This window comes from Lissotriton helveticus, chromosome 5_1 (genome assembly GCF_964261635.1).
Source record: "Lissotriton helveticus chromosome 5_1, aLisHel1.1, whole genome shotgun sequence".
NCBI lineage: Eukaryota > Metazoa > Chordata > Amphibia > Caudata > Salamandridae > Lissotriton > Lissotriton helveticus.
In genome coordinates, this window is record NC_136065.1 from 912,905,642 (window position 1) to 912,931,906 (window position 26,265).

General features: G+C 43.5%; 1 protein-coding gene across 1 annotated transcript in view; it reads right to left on the bottom strand.

Annotated features, from left to right (window-relative positions):
• LOC144752568 (poly [ADP-ribose] polymerase tankyrase-2-like) overlaps positions 1 to 26,265 on the bottom strand; it is a 281,081-nt gene that overhangs the window by 198,084 nt on the left and 56,732 nt on the right. The window contains exons 6-8 of the mRNA XM_078640457.1: positions 19,228 to 19,322; positions 7,514 to 7,580; positions 6,879 to 7,065 (exon numbers count right to left, since the gene is read on the bottom strand). Of these exons, the coding sequence (XP_078496583.1) occupies positions 6,879 to 7,065; positions 7,514 to 7,580; positions 19,228 to 19,322 (349 nt within the window). The remainder of the gene's footprint in view (positions 1 to 6,878; positions 7,066 to 7,513; positions 7,581 to 19,227; positions 19,323 to 26,265) is intronic.

Sequence of the window (26,265 nt, forward strand, 5' to 3'; positions counted from 1 at the left end):
GCTTACGCTGAGCAACCCCCTTCCTCACGAGCACCAAGAGCACCTGAACGGATGTGTGTTGCCGACACTTGAGCACCTGGTTTCCCTCACTCCCCGGCCCCATATACCTTGAGTAGAAAACGGAACGAGTATTAACGGTTCCTACATTTCTGTTTCTTTTCCATGGGACGTGCATAACCCGAGAGGGACATCACAATAACGACATCCAACCCCGAGAACCAGAGGCCTGGCTGACTACGGAGCCCGGCGAGGGAGAAACACCCTGGAACATCCCATATTTCCCCGAGGCGTCAAGACGGAGCCGGATGAGTTTGCCCGGCTGAGAGTGTCGAACCGAAGACGCAAGGCATACCTTAAAATAAAACCTTCTTTAAAAAGTTTACTCCAGGTGTCAGACTCCATACCTATCGCGCCTAACATTCCCGAACCCCAACAAGGTATTATACGTGTCCCACTCACAGAGCACCTTACTTCCGGTTTTTATTTTTATTTTGTTGCCTGTTTTTGCCCTGATCACCTTCCCTTATTGTTCTTTGGCCTACCTGCCTGTAACGTGATATCACACGGTCTAGTTTACCCAACTGCTAGTTAGCTTCTGGTTCAGGTAACTTCTGTTACAATTCAATACTAGGATCCCTTTGCTTGGCTAGCTATAATTACTAATAGTTATCCCGAAAAAGAAACTCACATAATAATGTCACAACCGTTTGTTTTAAGCCTGCATACCGTTTGAACTAATATATATATATATATATATATATATATATATATATATATATATATATCCAAGCTCACTGCTCCAAAGTCCGGTGCACACTTACAGCGGGTGCTCGTCTCAGCGCGTCAGAGCTTCGCGCTTCAAATATAAAAGCTCACTCCCTCCCAGTCCTGGGAGAAAAATAAAGACCGCACACACGGGAATCTTTGCAACGGCAACTTTACTCGCACAGACGCGTTTCGGAAGCAACGCTTCCTTCCTCAATGTTAGTTACACCGTAACACGCGACTTGGCGCCATTTATTTCAAATTTGGCAAACGAGCTGTATTGGCAGACACAGAGAGAGGACTGACGCGTGTGCGCCATGTTGCTAATGCGTTTCATCCCGCATTAGCATACTCGTATTCAAACCATACATTTTGCATTTATCAATTATCACATTTCTGAAAAAGCCATTTGACTTTCCAACCAAAATTTGCATAATAAAATACTGCCGTGGATCGGCACATCTCCTCTCTCTAATTTACCGGGAAATGGATTATAAATCTTGCCGTGGATCGGCCTGAGGCAACACTAAGGTTGCCATATAAATTTCCAAATACCCAATACCATCATATTTGCCAATCACTCTCGAATGTTTGCATTTCAAAATAGTAACAATAAAGTTGCAAGATTTCACAAAAATCCTTAGAAAACAAAAGAAGTATAATACATCATTAGACAAGCATTGTCCCGTGATACCAGACACACAATGATGATTAGTTACTGAAAGACACTATTTACAAACAAGCATTGTCGTGCAGCTGTAATTCACTTATATTTACACTGGAAATGCTGTGTGGCATTAACATTTCAACTCCCTAGATGCACAGTCAATTCCTCCCCACAATTCAATCCCCAGGGGGCTTTGGTTTGACAATCTATGATGTAACGGGATTCTAGCCTGCGAAGTTTTTGCAGTTTATCCCCTCCCCTAATATTGTCTGAGATCGCATCCAGGCAAAAGTACTGTAACAGGTTCCTGTCGCTCTTATGTTTGATCGAAAAGTGTCTGGCGACAGGATATGTAAAATCTCTGTTTACTATTGCCCGCATATGCTCCAGAATACGTAATTTCACGGGGTTGATTGTACTGCCTATGTATCTAAGCCCACAGGGGCAAAGAAGACAATAGACAGCAAAGGGGGAGGTGCATGTGAGGAACTGATTTATTTTCCTCTTCTTTCTGGTACCACAACCCATGATTTCATAAGAGTAAACCCTTTTACTATTGGCACAGGCTTTGCATCGGCCACAAGGAAAGTAGCCTTTCGCATCTTTTAAGTTGCTCGTGCGTACCGGAACAGGTGACAGATGACTATGTACCAAGGTATCTCTCAACGAGCGTGCTCTTTTAAAGGTAATCAAGGGATTGGCAGGTATGTCACTCCCTATGATATTATCCTTTTGCAAAATATGCCAATGTCTCTTAAGGATACTCCTCAATTGTTGACAATCTTTGGAGTGAGGTGTGACCATCCTAAATTTCTCTATGTCAGTAAAGGGTTTCTGCTTTTTAACAAACAAAGTCTGCCTGGGTTGTGTCCTTACTCTATCCAGAGTGTTCCTTAACAGTTGCCTACTGTACCCCCTCGCCTCAAATCTGTCATTACTCTCTTTTGCGGCCAATTCGAAATCCTCGTTAGTGGAACAGTTACGTTTTAGCCGTAGAAGCTCACCATAAGGTATACTCTTGATGAGTTTCTGTGGATGGTTGGACGACGCATGCAACGTACTGTTTCCCGCTGTCGGCTTTCTATAGAGGGAAGTTTGAATCATGTTGTTAATCACCTCTATTCTCAAGTCAAGGTACACCGCTTCGCTTGTGCTGATATTACCAGTGAAGATTAAATTACAGTTGTTATCATTCAGCACATTTACATACTGCCATGCTGTTTCTACTGAACCATTCCACACTATGCACAAATCGTCAATGTAACGATACCAGCAAACGATACAGTTTGACCATTGTTCTTTCTCAGGCCCCCAGGCTTCCTGCTCCTCCCACCAGCCCACGAATAAATTCGCGTAGCTGGGGGCGAAGCAGGAACCCATGGCTGTACCAGACAACTGTCTAAACAAATCATCCTGAAAAAGAAAGATGTTATTTTCAAGACAAAAGGCAACAAACTCCATCAACATAGCATTATGTTGAGCATATTTCAGTTGTCTCTTCCCTAAGAAGTACTGGATCGCCTTCATTCCCTGTGCATGCTCAATGCTAGTGTAGAGACTGGTAATGTCGAGAGTCAGCAGGCAGTATCCTGGTTGCCAAGTAATTGCCTCAATTTTCTCAATGAAATCAGCAGTGTCTCGAATATAAGACTTGAGGCCCAACACCATTTCGAATAGGTAATGATCTAAAAATTTAGACAAATTCTCACTCAGGCTACCCATAGATGAAATAATGGGACGCCCTGGTGGTTTATCCATGTTCTTATGAACTTTGGGCAAGTAGTAGAAAGTTGGGGTAACAGGGTGTGTTGTTTTCAAGAAAAGATATTCTTCTGTTTCCAGCATCTGGCATGACAAACAGATGCTGGAAACAGAAGAATATCTTTTCTTGAAAACAACACACCCTGTTACCCCAACTTTCTACTACTTGCCCAAAGTTCATAAGAACATGGATAAACCACCAGGGCGTCCCATTATTTCATCTATGGGTAGCCTGAGTGAGAATTTGTCTAAATTTTTAGATCATTACCTATTCGAAATGGTGTTGGGCCTCAAGTCTTATATTCGAGACACTGCTGATTTCATTGAGAAAATTGAGGCAATTACTTGGCAACCAGGATACTGCCTGCTGACTCTCGACATTACCAGTCTCTACACTAGCATTGAGCATGCACAGGGAATGAAGGCGATCCAGTACTTCTTAGGGAAGAGACAACTGAAATATGCTCAACATAATGCTATGTTGATGGAGTTTGTTGCCTTTTGTCTTGAAAATAACATCTTTCTTTTTCAGGATGATTTGTTTAGACAGTTGTCTGGTACAGCCATGGGTTCCTGCTTCGCCCCCAGCTACGCGAATTTATTCGTGGGCTGGTGGGAGGAGCAGGAAGCCTGGGGGCCTGAGAAAGAACAATGGTCAAACTGTATCGTTTGCTGGTATCGTTACATTGACGATTTGTGCATAGTGTGGAATGGTTCAGTAGAAACAGCATGGCAGTATGTAAATGTGCTGAATGATAACAACTGTAATTTAATCTTCACTGGTAATATCAGCACAAGCGAAGCGGTGTACCTTGACTTGAGAATAGAGGTGATTAACAACATGATTCAAACTTCCCTCTATAGAAAGCCGACAGCGGGAAACAGTACGTTGCATGCGTCGTCCAACCATCCACAGAAACTCATCAAGAGTATACCTTATGGTGAGCTTCTACGGCTAAAACGTAACTGTTCCACTAACGAGGATTTCGAATTGGCCGCAAAAGAGAGTAATGACAGATTTGAGGCGAGGGGGTACAGTAGGCAACTGTTAAGGAACACTCTGGATAGAGTAAGGACACAACCCAGGCAGACTTTGTTTGTTAAAAAGCAGAAACCCTTTACTGACATAGAGAAATTTAGGATGGTCACACCTCACTCCAAAGATTGTCAACAATTGAGGAGTATCCTTAAGAGACATTGGCATATTTTGCAAAAGGATAATATCATAGGGAGTGACATACCTGCCAATCCCTTGATTACCTTTAAAAGAGCACGCTCGTTGAGAGATACCTTGGTACATAGTCATCTGTCACCTGTTCCGGTACGCACGAGCAACTTAAAAGATGCGAAAGGCTACTTTCCTTGTGGCCGATGCAAAGCCTGTGCCAATAGTAAAAGGGTTTACTCTTATGAAATCATGGGTTGTGGTACCAGAAAGAAGAGGAAAATAAATCAGTTCCTCACATGCACCTCCCCCTTTGCTGTCTATTGTCTTCTTTGCCCCTGTGGGCTTAGATACATAGGCAGTACAATCAACCCCGTGAAATTACGTATTCTGGAGCATATGCGGGCAATAGTAAACAGAGATTTTACATATCCTGTCGCCAGACACTTTTCGATCAAACATAAGAGCGACAGGAACCTGTTACAGTACTTTTGCCTGGATGCGATCTCAGACAATATTAGGGGAGGGGATAAACTGCAAAAACTTCGCAGGCTAGAATCCCGTTACATCATAGATTGTCAAACCAAAGCCCCCTGGGGATTGAATTGTGGGGAGGAATTGACTGTGCATCTAGGGAGTTGAAATGTTAATGCCACACAGCATTTCCAGTGTAAATATAAGTGAATTACAGCTGCACGACAATGCTTGTTTGTAAATAGTGTCTTTCAGTAACTAATCATCATTGTGTGTCTGGTATCACGGGACAATGCTTGTCTAATGATGTATTATACTTCTTTTGTTTTCTAAGGATTTTTGTGAAATCTTGCAACTTTATTGTTACTATTTTGAAATGCAAACATTCGAGAGTGATTGGCAAATATGATGGTATTGGGTATTTGGAAATTTATATGGCAACCTTAGTGTTGCCTCAGGCCGATCCACGGCAAGATTTATAATCCATTTCCCGGTAAATTAGAGAGAGGAGATGTGCCGATCCACGGCAGTATTTTATTATGCAAATTTTGGTTGGAAAGTCAAATGGCTTTTTCAGAAATGTGATAATTGATAAATGCAAAATGTATGGTTTGAATACGAGTATGCTAATGCGGGATGAAACGCATTAGCAACATGGCGCACACGCGTCAGTCCTCTCTCTGTGTCTGCCAATACAGCTCGTTTGCCAAATTTGAAATAAATGGCGCCAAGTCGCGTGTTACGGTGTAACTAACATTGAGGAAGGAAGCGTTGCTTCCGAAACGCGTCTGTGCGAGTAAAGTTGCCGTTGCAAAGATTCCCGTGTGTGCGGTCTTTATTTTTCTCCCAGGACTGGGAGGGAGTGAGCTTTTATATATATATATATATATATATATATATATATATATATATATATATATATATATATATATATATATATATATATATATATATATTTATATTAATATTAACAACCCCCTTCTCCTCGAAAAGGGGAAACGAGCCGCACTCTCAGCAGTGAGGAAAATCTTTTTATTTGCTCACATAGGCATTCCTGACGCATTTCAGTCAACATTGAATTTTATCAAAGGATTGAGCCTGAGGCATCGCGTGTGACAGGGTTCCACAAACCTTCAAATTAATTAACAAGTGTATGTGTATGTATGTTATCTCCACAGGTGAGCTTCTAATGCACACACGGATGTCTCCACCGTGTCTCTATTTTACCTCACATTTTCACTTATTGCTCGATTGGTATTTGTTTAGGGTTTCCACGTATAATGGGTGATATGCACAAATGTCACCAAACTAAGGAGTTTGATTCCCCAGTGAGTTGTTCTCCATATAGTCGTGCTCAAGTCTCTTTTTGTATCATTCCCAGCCCTGAAGAGTCATAGTTAATTGACACCTTGACGAAACCCGTGTCGGCTGGTTGTTCTATGCTGTGTGACTTACAACACAAAGAAAATTAAAAGAAATATGGAACTCCTCCTCTGCAATTGTTATTAATGGACCTTTTTCTATGAACTTACACTTAAAGAAACTCTTCTATATCCACTATTGTATATGAGTGCCCAGGACTTAGTTGTATCTCATGTAAGCTGTGCCCCTTAGCTTTAACATGGCTAAATGAGTTTTCGTCTACTAAAAAAAAACGTAATCTACTTCTGAAGAATCTAATCCTGTTTTATGGTCTTGCATCTGTCTGCTCATTCTATTACTCTGCCATCCTACTGTCAGGGTCTTCACAGATTAGAAAAAAATGACCAAATGAATCAAATTAACAACTAAGACAATTCTAGCTTTAAATTTTGTAATTCCAACTGATCTAGCATACAAGTTTTTGTTGATATTCCAAGCAGGAAAAAAACAGACTTTAACCGAAGAGACTGGACAAAACAATATTAAGAATTTTACAAAGGTTAACATCACAAGTTCTTGGTAAAATCAGGCTATGACAAGTTGATTGTTTCAAAAATGTATTAGCACTCCTTATTTCATTAGAAGCAATAATTACTATAGTTTAAGATCAACTATTTTACTCACATGGCATTTGCTCCTTTAATTCAGCAGTGGGAGCCAAATCTATGGCACTTTTGTTATGGCAGTTGAGTAGGGTTGGATCAGCACCACGGCTTAATAGGAGACCGCACACTTCCACTCTGTTTTTAGATGCTGCTTCATGCAATGGCGTAAACTGCCAAAGGTCCATGGCATTTACACATGCACCATGCTGAAAAGAAAACATTCATATCTCACAATCCATTACCTACAAAACAATGCTAGGCAAAAATTATACATGTCATTGTAGGCTGACCACAAAGTGTAGAGCAAAGGTTTTACCAGCACTCTTTTCATGAACTTAGGAGGTTTGTTTGTATATACAATGGGTGAACCCAATAGGCCCCAAATGCTCCCAAGTTTTGGCAGGTAGAAAAATAAAACTCAGAATCCAGTAAAGTAGGGAAACCAGATTTCAAATCCAGGTCTCCAGTCTGCCACTTATGTCCCTAACGAGCAAGGCAAATACAAGCCATCGAAGAGGGAGAAATTAAGCAGAACTGCCACTAATATGACTAGAAGAATAACTTAACAGCAGCCCTCAGACCTATGTTCTTTTAAAGCAAAGAAACCTCATAACCTCACACAACATTTTCTGAATTGAAAATAAACTGACAAACCTGCAAAAGAAGTTCTGTTACTTCATAATGGCCGTAGGAACATGCATTGTGCAGAGGAACTAAATCCCTGAAAAACAAAAATAAAAACATAAATAAATGTTCTAGTGCTTGCAAATGCAGATGTTGTAATTACCATAAACCAAAACTACAGTAAACGCTTAATTGAAAATAGTACACTAAATCATACATTGTGTATTGCAAGGGGTACGTAAGCAAGAAAAGTATTTTCGGTGTCTCTGCTGTGTTCATTTAGTACATTTTACTAAATACAATTCTTGAGCAATTATGATTCATTTTAGTCATATGTCCTTTAAAAAAGAAGTATGCACTGTTAACAGTGGTAACATTTACTCAGTTTGCAACAATACTGCGTTAAAGTGGAAGGCGATGTTCAAGAAAAACGAGTAATAAGGCAAAACTAATACCCTGTTGAATATCATGATGGGAATTACATAATGAAGTAATCAGCCAAAGCAAAATATCACACTTACAAACTGGAGGCCATGTATATGCCAGGAGTGGTAAAAGATTTTAGGTGACCACCAATGAGTGGAACAAAGGAGGTTACAGTTTAGGTGCCCATGATGCAGCACTAGGTATCAGAGATTTTAACATTTGTGCAAGCATAACGTATTTTGTATCTATTTTTTTATTCAATATTTTTGTACAGCACTAGAGCACCCAGAAGGTTATCCAGAGAACTTACAAAACAAGGGATTTGGGATGTAATAGAAGAATAAAATGTATTATGTTACTTATCCTGTTCCAATCTGTCCATTTCATGTAGAGCATAGATTCACATGCTTTGCAATTCCCGCCATCTAATGTTGGGTTGAGACTGCTGCAAATTGCTTTTTTTCCAAAGACGCCTTTTAAGTAACAAGGTATCCGGGACTCATCGTCTGGTAGTGAACATGCGTGGGTATAGACTCCACTGTTAGATTGGTTTTCGCACAGCAGGTGGGACTAGATATAGAGTTGTGAGTAAGAATGAATAGTGACTGTGTGTGTTGTATAAATAACTGCATACGTTGAAGATCTCTGTATCAAACACTGGCTTCCAGGGAGGCAAGTGGTCTCAAGTGAATCGACAGCTTTAAATCCAACAAACCGAGGCATAAAGGGGAAATAACAATCAGTTTGTACCATGTGTGATTGTAGATACACATGCTCTGAAGCAACTGAAAAACAATATTTTTCTGAGCAGTAGCTAGCCAGTAAATAGTGCAACAGTCTAAAACAGAGTCCTTAATGCGGAAGGTTGAGGAAGGGGGATGTGTCGTCTTGCTTTTGAAGGTAAAACATGGAGGTTTGTTGTGCCCAGAATGTCTACGAGGAACGCTAAAGGTAGGTGAATGGCTAAAACTTCTAGATCATTGGTGTGGAAATCCCGTTGATGAGGTGGTCAGAGAACATGGACTATCATGTCAAAGATGTCCGCCCCCCTAGCAAGTGATGAGTCTGTGATGATGGTTTCTTGTGGAAATGGGTCTGCAGATAGAGTAGGAGCCGTTGGACCTGGTGTTGAGATAGCACTGGTCCTATGGCCCCTTTGAGAAGGAGGGCCTGAACCTCTTTTTGTAATAGGACGAGGTGTTCTGGGATGAGGATGTGTATGCAGGTGGGATTTTTGGTGGGGATGAGGTGAGCGCGAGGCAGTAGCCATGCTCGACAATGGACAGAACCCACTGGTTTCTGATGATTCCCTCCCAGGAGCAAGGAAATCCTTGAAACTTCCCGCCAACATGTGTAGTGTGGTGGGCAGGATGTAGGGCAAGTCAATCTTTGGAGGCAGAGGCTACCCTTGAGGCAGTGCTTCTGTCACAATCCTTGAAGATTTTACCTCTAAAGATGCCGCCTGTGTATCCTCTACCTCCCAGTTAGTAACAGGCTTGCTGCTGTCATTGGGGTAACTGCATCGGGTTGAGGAAAGTAGTATTGGCCCTGCCCCTTATGTGCTGCCTTCGAGAACAGCCCCAGGTGCTGCTACTTCAAGGGCATCCAAGACCATGGTGGTATCTGCATTCTTCTTCATCTTTTTCAACGTCTCAAATTGTGGGCCTAAAAGTTGATCTCCATCAAATGGCAGGTAGATAAAATGGTAGCGGACCTCTGGCTTAAAGCCATAAATATGCCGCCAGGCATGGCGGGAAAGGTTTGCAGAGAGGTTTCCTCCTCTGACAGCCGTATCAATTGACTTCAGCGCACACTGTATAGTAGTGTTAGATCTAGCTGTCACCTCTTCAACAATCTCTTTTACTCTTACGATATTGCTCAGGGAAATGTTGGAACAAGGTCTCCAATCCTCTTCACTGCCCTGTTGTAGCGGGAGGAAGTCCACAGAATTTGCAATGCACTAGTGTGTATCAGAACCAACAGCTATTCTTTTGCCAACAGCATCAATGTGCTTGCTCTACTTATCAGGTTGCACATCACCTGTGGCTTGGGCTGCTGCTTTCTTTCGGGCAGTGGAAACCACCAGAGAGCCCGGATGAACAGTATCTCTGATATACAGGTGATCAGATGTTACACGGATTGAAAGAAATGTATTGCTGGGTGTTACCACCGGGGATTTCATAGGCTTGCAGAAAATCTCTGGGTAACACCTCACCATACCCTTCAACATAGGGAAAAACAATAAGCAACACTATGTTCCGGATGGCACCTCCACCAGAAAGTAATTGTCATCCAGGGTGACATGCATATCTACCTTCTGAAAGGCAGTTGCACAATGGAAAACACGCTAGTATAGTCCGGAGGAGAGGCCACTACAGGGGCGTGCTCTAGGTCAGGGTCCTCTCAGATTACAACTCCTAGTCGTCCCAAGTAGACAGGCACCCCAAAGTACTCTGCTGCAGAGTACAGACTAGGGCTGCAGCAATCAGAATGAGACTATGGTGACCCCTGAGAAGGTGAAGAACACGACGGTGGAGGATGGAGCAGGGGGTGGTGATGGGCTAGCAGCCTTGCCCTTTATTCGCATGACAAGCACTAGTTGTAGAGAAATGTCCAGTTGTGGAGTGTCCTTACAGGCGAGTCTCTGCTTTTAGGCTTTCCAGGGGTAGAGCTCTCGTCTGTGCAGCGATGATGAATCGCTGTCGCTCATTGAGCTACTGTTGGAGCTTATAAAGGGTGAGTCTTCTCATCAGAGTCTGCTGTGGATGGTCTTGAAGCAGACACAGATTTTGGCTCGGATTGCACCTTTTGGCTTCTCGGTGCGGATGTGTGCTCTTGGACTGAAAGGGGTTTGGAGGGGTGTGGGGGGGGGTAGTCGAGACTTTTTCCTGGATACTGTCTTGGCTCCAACACCTTGTCTAGGTGCTGACCGGAGCCCTAGGTTGGTAGCGGTGGTGATGTGTGCATGGGGCTCAACCCCCATCCCTCGAGGGAGATATTTTTGACCTTGATGTGATACTGCTTGTTAGATCTGGGGGTCTCTAGTTGGCAATGGTATTCACCTTTGTCCAAATAGGTACCCTTATTTCTAAGTCAGGATAAAGGGATTACACTCCTTAATAACACCTGCTCACCCCCTAGGTAGCTTGGCACAAGCAGACAGGCTTATCTCAGAGGCAGTGTGTTAAGCATTTGTGAATATACACAGTAATACAGCGAAAACACTACAGATGGACACAACACAGGTTTTATAAAAGGAAAATGCTACTTACCAGTATGCCTCTGTTCTTGGCATGTAGAGCTGCAGATTCGTATACTGTGCATTAGATCACCACCTGGTGTTGGGCTCGGATGATTGCAGGTTGTTGTCTTCTTGGAAGAAGTCTTTGTAGTCACGAGATAGGTGACTCCTCCCTTGGACAATACTGCGCATGGGCATCGACTCCATCCTTAGATTGTTTTTCGCCATGATGGGAAATGATGGAGTAGCAGAAGGAAAGATAAAGAAAGGATGTCCATGTGTGTGCATCTAATTAAGATGATAACTGGAACGGATACAAGTCCCGGGGAGGCGGGAGGGCGTATACGAATCTGCAGCTCTACATGCCAAGAACAGATGCATACTGGTAAGTAGCATTTTCTGTTCGAGGCATATGAGCTGCAGATCGTATACTGTGCATCGATTGTGCAGCAGTGTCTCCCCTAGCGGTGGTCGCCTGTATCCGTTGCAGTATTTCGAAACAGAGTTCTAAGAACAGCTTGGCCTACTGCAGCTTGCTGCTTGGCCTGCACATCAACACAAAAGTGTTTAGTGAAGGTGTGTATTGTAGACCATGTTGCTGCCTTACATATGTCCTCTAGTGGTATATTTCCTAAGAAAGCCATAGAGGCACCTATTTTGCGAGTAGAGTGTGCTCTAGGAGGAACTGTCAGTGTACATTTAGCTTTTTGATAGCATATTTGTATACACTTTACAATCCACCTGGCAATTCCCCCCTTAGAGATGGGGTTGCCTTTGTGTGGGGGAGAGAAAGATACAAAAAATTGTTTTGTCTTTCTAAAGGTTTTTGTCCTATCTGTGTAGTATAACAGGGCTCTTCTAACATCTAGGGTGTGTAAAGCCCTTTCTGACACAGAGTCTGGGTTTTGAAAAAACACAGGTAGCTCTACTGATTGGTTAAGGTGAAAAGGAGTGATAACTTTTGGCAGGAATTTTGGATTGGGCCTAAGAACCAGTTTGTTGGGATGTATTTGAAAAAATGGTTCTTGTATTGTGAATGCTTGTATTTCACTAACTCTTTTGAGAGAGGTGATGGCAACCAGGAACGCAGTTTTCCATGTTAGGAATTGTAATTCACACTTGTGTAAAGGCTCGAAAGGGGGGGCCCATGAGCCTTGTAAGGACCACGTTTAGGTTCCATACTGGAGCAGGTGGTAACCTAGGTGGGATTATACGTTTTAATCCTTCCATAAAGGCTTTGATCGCAGGTACTCTGAATAGAGATAGGTGCTGTCTATTCTTTAAATAGGCTGCAATCGCTGCCAGATGCAGGCGTATGGAAGAATAAGCTAAATTGGACCTTTGTAGGTGTAGAAGGTAGCAAATGATATTTTGGATGGAAACATCCAGTGGATCAATCTGATTATGGTCACAATATATTGCAAATCTTTTCCACTTAGCGGCATAACACGCTCTGGTAGTGGGTTTTCTAGCCTCTTTAATTATGTTCATACAGTCTGGTGGTAGGTTTAAGTAACCAAACTCTAAGACTTCAGGAGCCAGATCGCCAAATTCAGTTGGCTTGGTTCTGGGTGTCTTATTTCTCCATGGTTCTGTGCTAACAGGGAAGGTGTGAGCCGTAATTTTTGATGTGGAACCAGTGAGAGATCTAGTAGTGTAGTGAACCACGGTTGGCGTGCCCATGTGGGAGCTACTAGAATCAGTTTGAGAGACTGTTGTCTGAGTTTGCGCACTACTAGTGGACTGAGTGGGAGAGGCGGAAAAGCGTACGCAAATCTGCCTGACCAGTTCATCCATATTGCATTCCCCTCCGACCGTGGGTGTGGAAACCTGGCGGCGAAGGTTGGGCATTTTGTATTTTCTTGGGTGGCAAACAGGTCTATCTGTGGATGCCCCCACTTTTGGAAGAATGGTTGAATAACTTGTGAATGTATTTCCCATTTGTGAATCTGTTGTGACTGTCGACTCAACAGATCTGCTATTTGATTGTGAATTCCTGGAAGGTGTTTTACCGTGAGGTGTATGTTCTGAGGAATGGCCCATCTCCAAATGTTCTGTGCGAGCTGGGACAGTTGCAGAGAGTGTATCCCCCTCCTGTTTTTGTATATAATACATGGCTGTCATATTGTCCGTCCGGATTAAGACAGCTTCGTTTTGTATTTGTAGTTGAAACGTTTTAAGTGCTAGGAAGATTGCTAGCAGCTCTAGATAGTTGATGTGGAACAGTTTTTGTTGGTTGTTCCATTGTCCTTGTGTGGTATAGTGTAAGAGATGGGTTCCCCATCCTGTGAGGGATGCATCTGTCGTGAGCCCTATCTGTGGAACAGGTTCTAGGAACGGCCGTCCCTTTGTCAAGTTGTTGGTGTTCCACCATTGCAGAGAGCGATATGTACGGCTGTCTACCAACACCAGGTCCGTGAGCTGACTTGAGCCCGATTCCACTGTTGTGCTAGGCATTCTTGTAAGGGGCGCATTTGGAGCCTTGCATGTGGAACTATGAAGATGCAAGCTGCCATCATGCCTATCAGTCTCATGAACACTCTGGCTTGGAGAGACTGCTGGTTTTGAAAAATGGAAACTAAGGTCCGAATGGCCTGTATCCTGGCTGGACTGGGATACGCTAGAGCTGTAGATGTGTTTATGGTAGCTCCTAGATACTGATGAACGTGCGAAGGCTCTAGGTGCGACTTGGTGTAGTTTATTGTAAACCTAAGTTGTGCAATGTCTGAATTGTTTGCTTTGTGTGTTGTACACATTGGCTGAATGATTTTGCTTTTATGAGCCAGTCGTCTAGATCAGGGAAGACATGTATATGTTGTCTTCTGAGATGTGCCGCTACTACTGCTAGTACAAAAGGGGGTGGTGATGGACGGAGCATCTGAACCAATCAAACACTCACACCCAGTCAAAAGATCTGGGTTTGATCCATCACCGTTCTTTAGCCCACTCTGCCACCCCAGTTCAGACATGGCTATATGCAAATCAGTCTGACCCTGTGCCTCATGGGAACAGTCCAGCCCGAACTGCCAAGCCATGCCTTCCCTGGACCGGAAACAAGCTTCCGAGGACCGGTTTCTGGCATTCCAGCCGTCTTCAGCACGGCTTGCTTGAATCCAGTGGCTAAGTGAGCAAGGGACTCACGTCTGAGCATACCCTGCCACACTTTTCTTCTGGAGTTTGTACTTTCTTCTTGCTGCTTTGAGTTTCTCGAAGTGGTTGGAGGAGGGGTCTTTTCTCCAGAGGCGTTCAGAGGCTCTGAGTTGTCTTCTTTCCTCATTAATGTCCTTGTTGAACCAGGATCTGGAGGGAGTGTTCCTGGATTTTTTCAGTTTCAAGGGGGCTAGTTCGTCAAGGATGGAGGCCATGGTAACATTGTAGTGGGCTGGGAGTTCTCCTCTATAAAAGGAGCAGCGAAAAGAACCTCTGGTCTGTGTGGATTGTAGTGCACCCATAGACTTAGCCGTGTCTGTGTCCTTTTTCATCTTTTCTAGTGTGTTGTCTACTTCCGGCCCGAACAGTTGGTTTTGATTGAAGGGCTGGTTCAAGATGGTGGTTTGAACCTCTGTCTTAAACCCTGAAATGCGTAACTACGCATGTCGTCTGAGTATGACGCTAGTATTGACTGCTCTGGATGCTGTGTCAGCTACATCTAGTGCACATTTGATTGAGGCATTAGATATTAATTTGCCTTCTTGAATGTGCTCTGATGCCTGATCTTTGTATTGATCTGGGAGGTGCTCCATTAGTTTTTCTAATTGGTCGTAGGGAGCCCTATCGTAATGTGAGAGCAGGGCTTGTGTATTTGCTATGCGCCATATATTTGTAGCTTGCGCAGCAATTCGTTTCCCTGAGGCATCAATAACTTTGGATTCCTTGTTAGGTGGGGCGTGTCACCAGAAGTCTGGGAATTAGCCCTTTTCCGTGCATTGGACACTACCAAAGAGTCTAGTGGCAGATGTCCTTTAATATAGACTGGATCAGATGGTGCTGGTCTATATTTCTTTTCTATTCTTGGATTTAATACTCTGCATCGTACTGGGTCTTTAAAAATTTCTGGAGCATGTTTAATGACTTTTGATCATTGGTAGTATTTGCGTAGACCTTTCTGATTGCTCAAATGTGTCAAGTAAGAAATCCTCATCCATGGCATCAGAGTGCATTGAAACTCCGTGGTAAAGGGCAGCTCTATTTAAAAGATGATTAAACCCAATACTGTCTTCTGGAGGGGAAAGTTTTGTTGGGTAATACTGAGGATCAGGAATGTTAGGTACATTGTATGGATCTAAATCATCATCTTTAGGATATTCTGGCTTGACATCTCATTCCCCCCACCTATATCATACTCTTCGTCAGTGTGGTGTGATGATGCAGGAGATCGAACAGGAGAAACTGTAGGTTCAATGCGAGGATGGATAGGAGAGGAAGAAGGTGAAGGGAAGGAAGGGTGCATTGGGGAGGTTGCACAATCCTCCTATTTGGCAGGAACCACAGGTAGAAGTGGTGTTTCTGCTGGTCTTTTCTTGTAAGAACAGCTTCAACATGTCCAGTTTTTGGGTTAATATAGACTCTTTTTTTGTTTAGGATCTGGCCTAAACAGTTCTTCCTCTTCTACAACCTTCTTCGGCGTCGATTTCTTTAGTGCCGCTAGTGGTTTTGTGTTTTTTGCTGTAGGAGGCGTTATTGAGTCCTGTGGCAAATTTTTCGGTGCCGAGGGTGGTTTCGGCTTGGTAGGCTTGATGGAAGGTTTAGGCGTTTTAATATCAGGCCTTGTAGTCTTTGGTACCGATGGAGTAGAATCTTTCGGGTCCGGTACGATCTTCGGCTCCGATGCATCTTTTGGCCTGGGTGCCGAAGGATCTTCGTCTTTGGGCACCGAAGGGCATTTCGGCTTCGGTGTCGAAGAATCCTTCGGTGTCGAAGGATGTATGTGCTTTGGTGCCAATGGAGGAGGTGGAATTGGCACGTGTGGTTTTGTCGGTGCCGAGGCACAGGAAGGCGTAGTTGTTTTCCTCGGAGCCGAGCCCGAAGGCGGTGCGTTGGAGGGGACATTTCGGTCTCGACTGGGCCCCATGGGCGGAGTGCTGACCGTTGCCTTTGTCTTGGATAGTGTCTGTTGTGCAGGGGCAGGAGTACTCATGGGTTGCCGAGATGGAATCGAGTCGTCCGAGTCCTCTGCCCCCGATATGATCTGGAGATCAGGCGAGTCTTCCTCGGCGACGAGTGGAACCTCGTCCTCGGAGATGTCCTTGAGTGGTTGTTCGTGCTCGGAGACGTCGTCTTCGACGATCTCCTCCTCGAAGATGGACTCCGGTGCTGGTGCTGATCTCCTCATCTCGTGTCGACGTGCCCTCCGATCCCGAATGGTCTTCTTCGATCGGAAGGATGCACAGGCTGTGCAGGTCGACTCGTCGTAATCTGGTGATAGACAGCGGTTGCAGACCTCGTGATGGTCGCTTTGAGGGAATTTTGCTCGACATACCGGGCATCTCTTGAATGGAGTTCTGTCCATGAGGCGTAGGCCGTACGGCAACGATAGGCCCAACGGCCCGCGTCGACGCACCGGAATGTAACTGATATTGAAGGTAGTCTCTTCGATGTCGATAATGTTTTCGTAAAGTTTTTACGCTTGGAAGTTGCTAAAAAGTCTTTTCTAGCTGGAGCTGAAAACTTTCATCCGAACCCAGTGGCGGAAAAAAACAATCTAAGGATGGAGTCGATGCCCATGCGCAGTATTGTCCAAGGGAGGAGTCACCTATCTCGTGACTACAAAGACTTTTTCCAAGAAGACAACAACCTGCAATCATCCGAGCCCAACACCAGGTGGTGATCTAATGCACAGTATAAGATCTGCAGCTCATATGCCTCCAACATAAGTATTCTTTATATAGATTTAAACACAAGACCACAAACGACAAAAAGCTACAATACTACACTTAAGATTGCTTTCAAGATGATAGAAGTTGCTTAGTTCAAGTTGATGATAAATGCGACAAAGTTCTCAACAAAGTACCTGGATGCGAAACGCAAAGTAAACAAAAGGCTCGCAAAAGGGGAGATGCGTCGGTTCCGTGATCCGGGGGAAATGATGCGTCGTTCCTCAATGCTTGCGCAGAGTAGGGGATGCGTCGTAATCCTTACCGGTGCGGAGGTGATGCGTAGATTCTCGGCCTGCGGGCCCGTTGCGGTGCGCAAAATGGCACCTTGATGCGATGCGATGATCCGGTTACGATGCGAGAAGTTGGCACCCTTGATGAGATGACGCTGCGATGATGAGGCGCAGGCGCCCTGGCAGCCTTGCGACGACTCTGTACTTTGGAGCCGCGACAGGCCCTGCGACACGCTTCTCCGGTGATGCGATGGCGACTCTCTCGATGGCGTCATGCTTCTCCAGTGATGCGACAGCAGGCAGCTTCGATGAACACACGCTTCCAGGGAGATGCGGCGAAGGCCCGCTTCTCTGGCGAAGCGACGATTTCAGCTGCGGTGGCGGCGCGCTTCTTCTCCAAGCGTCGCGCTTCCAGCTCCCAGCGACACCCAAATGTCTTTAGTCAGAAATCCCAGCAAGGACATTCAGAGGGGAGCTGGAGATTAATTATTTTGTCCCTGAGACTTCAGAAGGAGGCAAGCACAGTTCAAGCCCTTGGAGAATATTCTGTAGATAAAAGTCCTTAAAAGTTCCTTCTTCTTTCCTTGGCAATGAAGCGACCACTGCAGGCCAACCCAGGAAACAGCACACTGGCAGAGGGGCAGTAAAACTCCTGCAGCTTCCTTGGTAAAAAGGTTTCTTGTTCAAGAACTGATCTAAAGTTCTTGGGACTGGGTCCCAATATTTTTACCCCAAAATCCTTTGTTCTCTGAAGGCAGAGAGGCCTCTGCCTAGTCCAAATCAGTTCCTGAGCACTTTGTTTACATGACTCTCTCCTTCCTTTCACTGTGCAGGGCAGATACATCAGCCGCCCCACGGGAGGTGGAGCCAGCACAGGGGAGGGAAGGTACAGCTCTGTAGGACTTTGTTGACAAGATTCTTTCTCTCCTTTACAGTGCAGGGCAGAGACATCAGACAAGCCACAGGCGGTGGAACCAGCATTGTAGAGGGAAGGCCCAGCCCTATTCAGGTCCCAGGTGCAACTCCTCCCTCCCATCTAGATGCAGATCTCTCTATCCACCACTGGGCTGTCCCATCCTGTCTCCTGGAATCCAAAGCCCTGTCAGTCATAAACCCAGATAAGTACTACACAACCTAGCAGAGGCAGGCCTGGACAGTTAGGCAAGAAAATACCTACTTTCTAAAAGTGGTATTTTCAAACACAGAATATTAAAACCAACTTTACTAAAAGATGTATCTTATTATTCTGAGTTCAGGCATACTAAATTCGAATTTATACCATGTTCCCTGAATCAGTTAGGAATATAAGAATGTAATAATCTAACTGCCCAGAGAAAAGGCCTTCCAATAGTGAAAAACGAAAATGGCTGTAATTCACTATTAGGACATGCTACACACACCAGAGCATGTCCTACCTTATACTTACAATGCACCCTGCCCATGGGCCTACCATAGGGGTGTCTAATATGAAGCAAAGGGAAGGTTTAGGGACTGGCAAGTAGGTGCAAGTGGGTGCCTTTTCTTAAAGAGAAAAGGCAGGCAGAGTGATTGTTGAGCCAAACTAAGGGAGAGGGGAAAACAAACTCAGATAATCACTGCTAAAATGTAAAAAAGCCAATATTTGAGGGTAGAGAAGAAAAATATTTAGTGGAAAGAGCAAAGGGAGGCTAACTGCAGACAAAGTAGCTTAAAACAAAGTAAGCAAGGCTGAAAACATTCATAAAAAAAGGAGACAGGCTCAGAACAATGGAAGCCTTTATGAACCATTTGAGCCAAAAAATTGGCAAACACCAAAATGTCATCAATGATGCCAAGGTTCCTGGAACAAGCCTGTCCATCTAAGTAACCTTTTCAGAAAAACACTTAAATCAATTTGAGATTTAGAAGAGAATTGGTTAACAAGCAATTATCTGCAATATTGATTTTACATACTACGTTCACAGAATGATGATCAAAAGTGAAAGATCTTACCCTTTGTCCTTGGCATGGACGTCGGCTCCATGCTGCAGTAGTTGCTTGACAACTTTTACACGATTGTACCCTGCTGCCAAATGCAGTGGAGTGGACTATGAAGAAAATAATATGTAGATAATATGTCAACATGGAAAACTTTTTTTTCATGACATGAGCAAATTATATCAGTTTCGGGGAGGTTCGAATGGATTGGATCTCAATACCAGATTAGAAGTTCCTTCGAGTTAAAGAAATGGGACTGGAAGGACAGGATTTCTTTTTGGTAGCAAATGTATTTTTACATTAGAAATACATGGAGTAAAAACGAAGTTAAACTACCATTGGAACAATAAACAAGAATGTTTGGAAACACAGTTAACCCTACTGGCTCTTGTGTCAGGTCTCAATTATTTTTGTTCCTCAGCTTTGTTTTTATACAAATCAAATACTGCATGATTCAGTGGAGAGTGTTTTATTTGTCCCACATCAGACATTACTACTTTGCCATCTGGAAAAAGTGTTAATCTTTGTATATCTGTTACAATAGGTTTTCTTACATAGTTCGAAACTGCAGCCATCACATGCTTGCTAAAGTAGAAAAAGAAAGTTGATAATTGTTGCTTTTGTTGACAAGTCAAGAGCCTCACTTTTACACAAAGTAGCAATTAGCAGGCATTGCCCACAGGTCCTTCTAGATGCAAGGTTACATTGTAAATGTGGCTAACATAACACAATTCTCATCAGGATAGTGTGAGAAATCTTGTCCATCACAGTAACCTTGCCACTATGAATACTGCTCCCATGGATAATGGTTGAAAGGGGAAAAAAATAACATATGCTCCACTTCATAATATGTTAAGATGGCACACTGGACAAATGCATTTTCTCTACAACTGTGTGTAATCTGATGGCTGAGTATCAGCAATTCCAGGCAGTCTCTTCGTCCAAAGTTAATAGGTAATGATGGTCACCACACTGCACATACCATTGGCATACATATCTGGAAATGAGTTCACCAGTTCACAGTGAACCATATGCATTCATTTTAATATGTATAAGGTCAGTGAAGTAGCTCAAGCAAACACATTAGGTCTAAAGGTTCTTGGAATAATAAAGAAAAAACATTACATAAAACACTTTACAAACACATATGGGAGGGATCAACTTCTCAAAGTACAAGTTAATATTCTGCAAAGTAGTTGGTCACATGTTTATATGAACCTAGAAATAGTTCTGGGTACTATTGAACAAATCTAAAAACTGAATCATGGTTTTCTCCAATGGCCAACAGGGAAAACGTGCAACTGATCGCCTTTAAGCTGTGAGGTCAAGTAGACAAGAATTTCTGATGACCTTTGGTTATTAGTTTATTATTATAGCCCACTGCCAAGGACTATCAACAGTGGTTAAAGGCCATGCACCAGAATAATAGGTCTGAGCAATTGGAAAGGGCCTATAACAAGTTAGGAGGTCTTCTAACAAACGGTATAGCCCAAGGCAGAAAAGGTGAATTTTCTACATTAAAAAGAGAGAAACTGAAAAAACAATCATTGGAATGTTGGAGCCGGAGGCTTCTGCCAGCCATTATTCGCCCCCTAGTCACTTCACTGTCTTCAACCGTGGATAAGAGCTTTTTGGGAGTTGAATTGTGGGGTGCGGACTTTGTGTGTCCGCCTGCACCAATAGTTTGCCGATTGCTCAAATGGAATGAAGGAACACAAAATACGCCAAAATATGCGGCTATTGTTGGTATAACTGAACGTGTACCAGGTTGCAACGCTCTGATTCGGGGTCAGTTGGAAAAAGCGTATGGAGCTGGAAGCCTGAGCACAAATGTACAGGGCATGAGTTTATGAATACATCTTCAACCTATCCACACAACTTGCTTAAGCATTATTTGACAAACAACGTAACAAACATGGCGACAAGCCGACTATTCTAATCAAGCCCTCACACACGATGCTGGATTGCTTCCGCTGCCTCGGTCTGCGAGTGACGCCTTGGAGGAGCAAAAGCATTCTTTATGGTGTTTCGGGACGTGTCTTCACTGATTGCAGTGCAGCCCCGCTGGTCTTCAGCACCTGGTATGTTTGTTTCCCCTACACATAGAGAAACATTTTGTGCCCAAGAAAACTTTGAGGCGTGTACCCATGCTCCTTGGTTTACCTGGTGTTCATTGGGTACACATTGCGTGCGTCACTCTTCCACCAGCTCTGGATTGGTTCTGGTATCCAAGCTAGGATTGCCCAGCGAATATTGTAAAGGGGAAAGTCCGAATGAAATGCGGCAGCATTGGTTTGATTTGGAATCCTTCATTGATATTATTGAATGCAGCTATCTGCAGCAGTGGCGCTAGGACTGACCTGCTTTCCATTGACCATACTGGATGCAGCTACCTGCAACAGGGGAGCCATTTTGGATAACGTTACATTAGAGTACGTACAACAGCAAATTACCAATCCAAATCTTTGAGAAATAATATTTTGTTTAACTCCAGATCTTACGAATTACGTGGATCCACTGTGCATCCATTGTTGTCTGCAGTTTTTTTTTTTTGAAGCATTATTATCTATTCTTTGCTTAGGGACGTTGTACATTTATTGCTTTCTGGTTACCAGTCTTAGCTAACATGTCCACATTGAATCTTCCCTCGCCTGAACTATTTATAACTGAAGGTGAACCTTATATGAAATGGAAGGTATGGAGAGTGTTATCTGGAGCATACTAAAAAGAAAGAAACCACCACAAAGTACATTGGGGGGAGCGCAGAATGGGAGACTTAAAGGGAAGATGTTACAGTTGTGGTAGCTCCAATCACTTAGCACAAGAAAATAGGTGCCCAACTCTGCACTAGAAATGTTCTAAAAGCAATGTAAAAGGGCACTTTGCTAGGGTTTGTTGTAACTCGAAGTATGTGAAATGTATAGTGGATAACTTATGTCTATCGGATTAATATTCTCAGTCAGAGAAAGAACATGCACAACTCTGAATATTCATGAGCATGAGGAGGTTCTTGAGGTCTGTGCTCAACGTAGGAAGAAACCTGTGAATGAGATTGTTGCTGGTAGGGTGAACGTTAAATTGATTGTGGACTCTGGTTCACCGTACACCATTATTAACAAACCGGTTTGGTACGATTTATTTACAGACAAAGTGGGCAATGAATTGCTACACTTTTACAGGAGTGTGAGCTTTCCAGGCCTTTTGCTGCTTCCAGCAACTGGCACCCACCAGTTCTGACACCCACGTTGGGTGGGAGAATCAGGAGGAAAACCAAGTGAGGAAGCCCACCTTTGCCAACCCCACCCCTCCAGTGGGGGAGGAGAGGTGAAGCACAACTCTCAGTCCCCGCCATCTTGCAGATGCGGAGACCCAGCCAACCACTGGAGAGTGGCGTAATAGGGAGTGTATCCACCTAAAAGAAGGGACACATTGGCCCAACCTTTACTTACCTGTAACACCCCTAAATCGAGGATTTAGGGGCACTCCTGGACCTTGCCTCATCTGACAAGAACCGACCAAGAAGAAGAGAAGAAAAAGGACCGAAGAGCCGTGCTGAAACTAAGAAGAGAATGACACCCACTGACTTGGCCCCAGCCCTACTTGCCTGTCCCCCAACTCGAACCTGCTCCAGCGAAAACCCGGGGTGTCCTGCAGCCAACAGCCTCAAGAACCCCAAGGACCTGCCCTGCCTTACACAAGCAAGACTGTCTCCCGTGAACACCGGATGTCACCCACAGACTCTACTCTGGCCAAATCTGTGAGTCTGCACCACTCTGCACTTGACGCCAATGGACTTAGTTCTAGTGGCCCAACACCAAGAGGAGGTCTCCCGGCGATCCGGACCGGAGATCTGGTGATCTCTGACCCGTCTCGAATCTCCAAGCCAGCCTGCAGCCTCTTTCTGGCGGATCTCCCCCGACCATGACCAGAGCTGGTAAGAAAACCTGACGCCTAAAGACACACCTGCACCCGACGCCCCAGGGCCTTGGATGGCCAAACCAACAGTGTCCCAGCATCTGCAGGTGTACCAACTTACCTCTACAACTGGTGGTCACCTCCAGAAGACCTTCGTGCCCAAGCCTGTAGTCTATGTTGCAAATGGAGACTCCCCATTGAAATCAACAGGGTACCCAACACCAAAACAGCACCCTGCACCCAGCTGCAGCCGCAGGTGTACTTTGGGTGCTAACTCGGATCTCCCTTTGCCCTGAGCCTAACACCAGGAGCTTTGCTCCCACAACTCTGCAGCCAGCAATTGGAGGCCCCATATTCCCAATTGGATAACACTGGGCCTCAGCACTTTGCACCCAGCTGCCCTAATGCCGCTCAGGGTGTTTCAAGAGTGCATCTTTGACCCTAGGGGAACCCTGGTTCTAACCCCAGAATACCAACTCCCACAACAAAGTACTTACCTTATTTCTCTCAATAGGAATACATTAACTGTTTTTCCATGAAAAATGTTCTGTATGGAGTTGATTTGTATGAAAACCTGAAGAACTGCAACTGTACAAAAACAAAATTACTTACCTTTTCTCTAGGAAATGTCCCAGTGCGATATCTAGGCATATCACACCGAGTAGAAAAAGTAACTTAAAAAGTAATCTGAAAAGTAACGTACAAAGTAATCTGTAAAGTAACTAAAAAGTCATTTTCACTTACCTGTATTTTAATCAACTGCATTTGAAACTGCATTCAATTGTAAAACATTGCATAAGATTTTGCAAAGCATTTATTTCACTTACCTGTACCAGGCCTGGCTTGACTCTACAAATAAAATAACTAAATAATATTTTTATACAAACAAATTGGTTTGAGTTCAGTCTTTGAGTGTGTGACATCATTTGCTGATTGAGTGTGTACAACAAATGCTTAACACTACCCTCTGATAAACCCTAACTGCTCTCCCACTCAACCACAAATAGAGAGTAAGGTGCTATCTACTTTTACCTCTGCTTATCTTTGGGGTTCCACTGGACTCTGCACACTATACCTCATTTTGGTGCAGTATATACAGAGCCAGCTTCCTACAACTTTGCTTCATTTTTTCCCTTTGCACTGTTATATGCGGCAAGGTTACTCTGAGGGGCAGGATTTCTTGCACTAATCTTCATGACAATTGTGGGGTTTTTGGCCACATTTACAAAGCGATCTTTCACTGGACAGGACCTGTAGGCAATGCCTGCCAATTGCTAGAATGAGTAAAACTGAGCATCATGCTTCTGAAGAAAACACCTTAAATCTTGTCTTCCCAATAAGAGCAACATGTTCACAGTATACATGTTCTGCTTTAGCACATACATAATGGCTGCTATTTTGGGCTGTGTAAGAAAACATCGTTCAACAGATATACAAAGCGTAGCATATTTTCTAGATGTCCAAGTAGAAATGTTTGCTTAGGACACACGATGTGGAATGTAATAGTGCATGCTTACCAATTGGACTCCACTGCTTTGGTGCAATCTTTGAGCTGAACGAAAACAGCTCAGGAATAAAAATGATCAAGACCGAACTCCAATTTAAGGATGTTGTGAAAATGAGGATATATTTAAATTCAATCATGAACCTTCACGTTATCTATGTCTGGAACACAATTTAGGATCAATGTGCTCCCATCGTAAACCGCTTTAGCTCAGTTCTCTTGGTCGTTTTAACTAGGTCAGTGAAGCAAATAGCAAGGGTGGATTAATCCCTTTAAGCTGGAAACAGGTTTCAAACTGTTTCAGAATCAGGCCAGCCAGCTACATCCAACTGGCCATGCTTCATGAGAGGGCTGTTAAAGTAAGCCAACCATCTCCGAATGGAGCAAGCTTATAGAAGTACCCGAGTAGTATGGCTTTGAACAATCCAAGTTCACCAGTGAACATATAGAATTGTGTGGTTGCAACTCAACTTTTAGGAGTTCTCATCTATGATTTTTTCCATAGGGGCACATTGTTTGCAAAGATATCTTCGCTTTTGAGTCGTCAAGGTGCCTTGGGTCAAACCAAATCCTCAGTCAGGGGGGCCTTGTGAAGGTCTTCATGCATAATACCAATGGAATTTATGGTGTCTCAATGCATTTCAGGGAGAGTTTTCATCATTTCATCCGGGGGATGAAATTACATCAATCCTTTAGTTGCACTGGCTATATCACTAGTGCTAAATCTACTTAAACTCTAGGCTAAGAAGCAAATTACAATGCTGAGCACTAAGGTCATGTAGATTAGAACAATTCCCAACAGGTATCATTTAAAAGACAATTTCAAAAGGGATGTATGACGTTACAACGCATACTTTTACAACGCATACCGTTACAACGAATTTTTTACAACGCAAAAACTTTTACAACGCATACCATTACAACGCATGTTTTTACAACGCAAGTACTTTTACAACGCATGCCATTACAACGTAAGTATTGGTAAGTATATAATATTTTTTTTTTAATTAATTGTAATTAATATAATTTAATTAATTTAATTTGTTTTTACCCTGTACCCCTGTACCCCAAAAACCCAAATTAACCCAGAACCCTAAAATACCCCTGTACCCCAAAAACCCAAAACTGTCCCTGAACCCTAAAAATACCCCTGTACCCCAAAAACTGAAAACTGTCCCTGAACCCTAAAAATACCCCTGTACCCCAAAAACTGAAAACTGACCCTGAACCCTAAAAATACCCCTGTACCCAAATACTGAAAACTGACCCTGAACCCTAAAAATGCCCCTTTACCCAAAAACTGAAAACTGGCCCTAAACCCTAAAAATACCCCTTTACCCAAAAACTGAAAACTGACCCTGAACCCTAAAAATACCCCTTTACCCAAAAACTGAAAACTGACCCTGAACCCTAAAAATACCCCTTTACCCAAAAACTGAAAACGTAAAAAAAAAAAAAACATATAAAATATTAAATATAATTATATACTTACCAATACTTACGTTGTAATGGCATGCGTTGTAAAAGTACTTGCGTTGTAATGGTAGTGCGTTGTAAAAGTTGTTTCCCTTTCAAAAGTGTATGCAATATGAATTACATAAATAAACAAAGGAGTCTCTAAAGTTTTTAGGAAA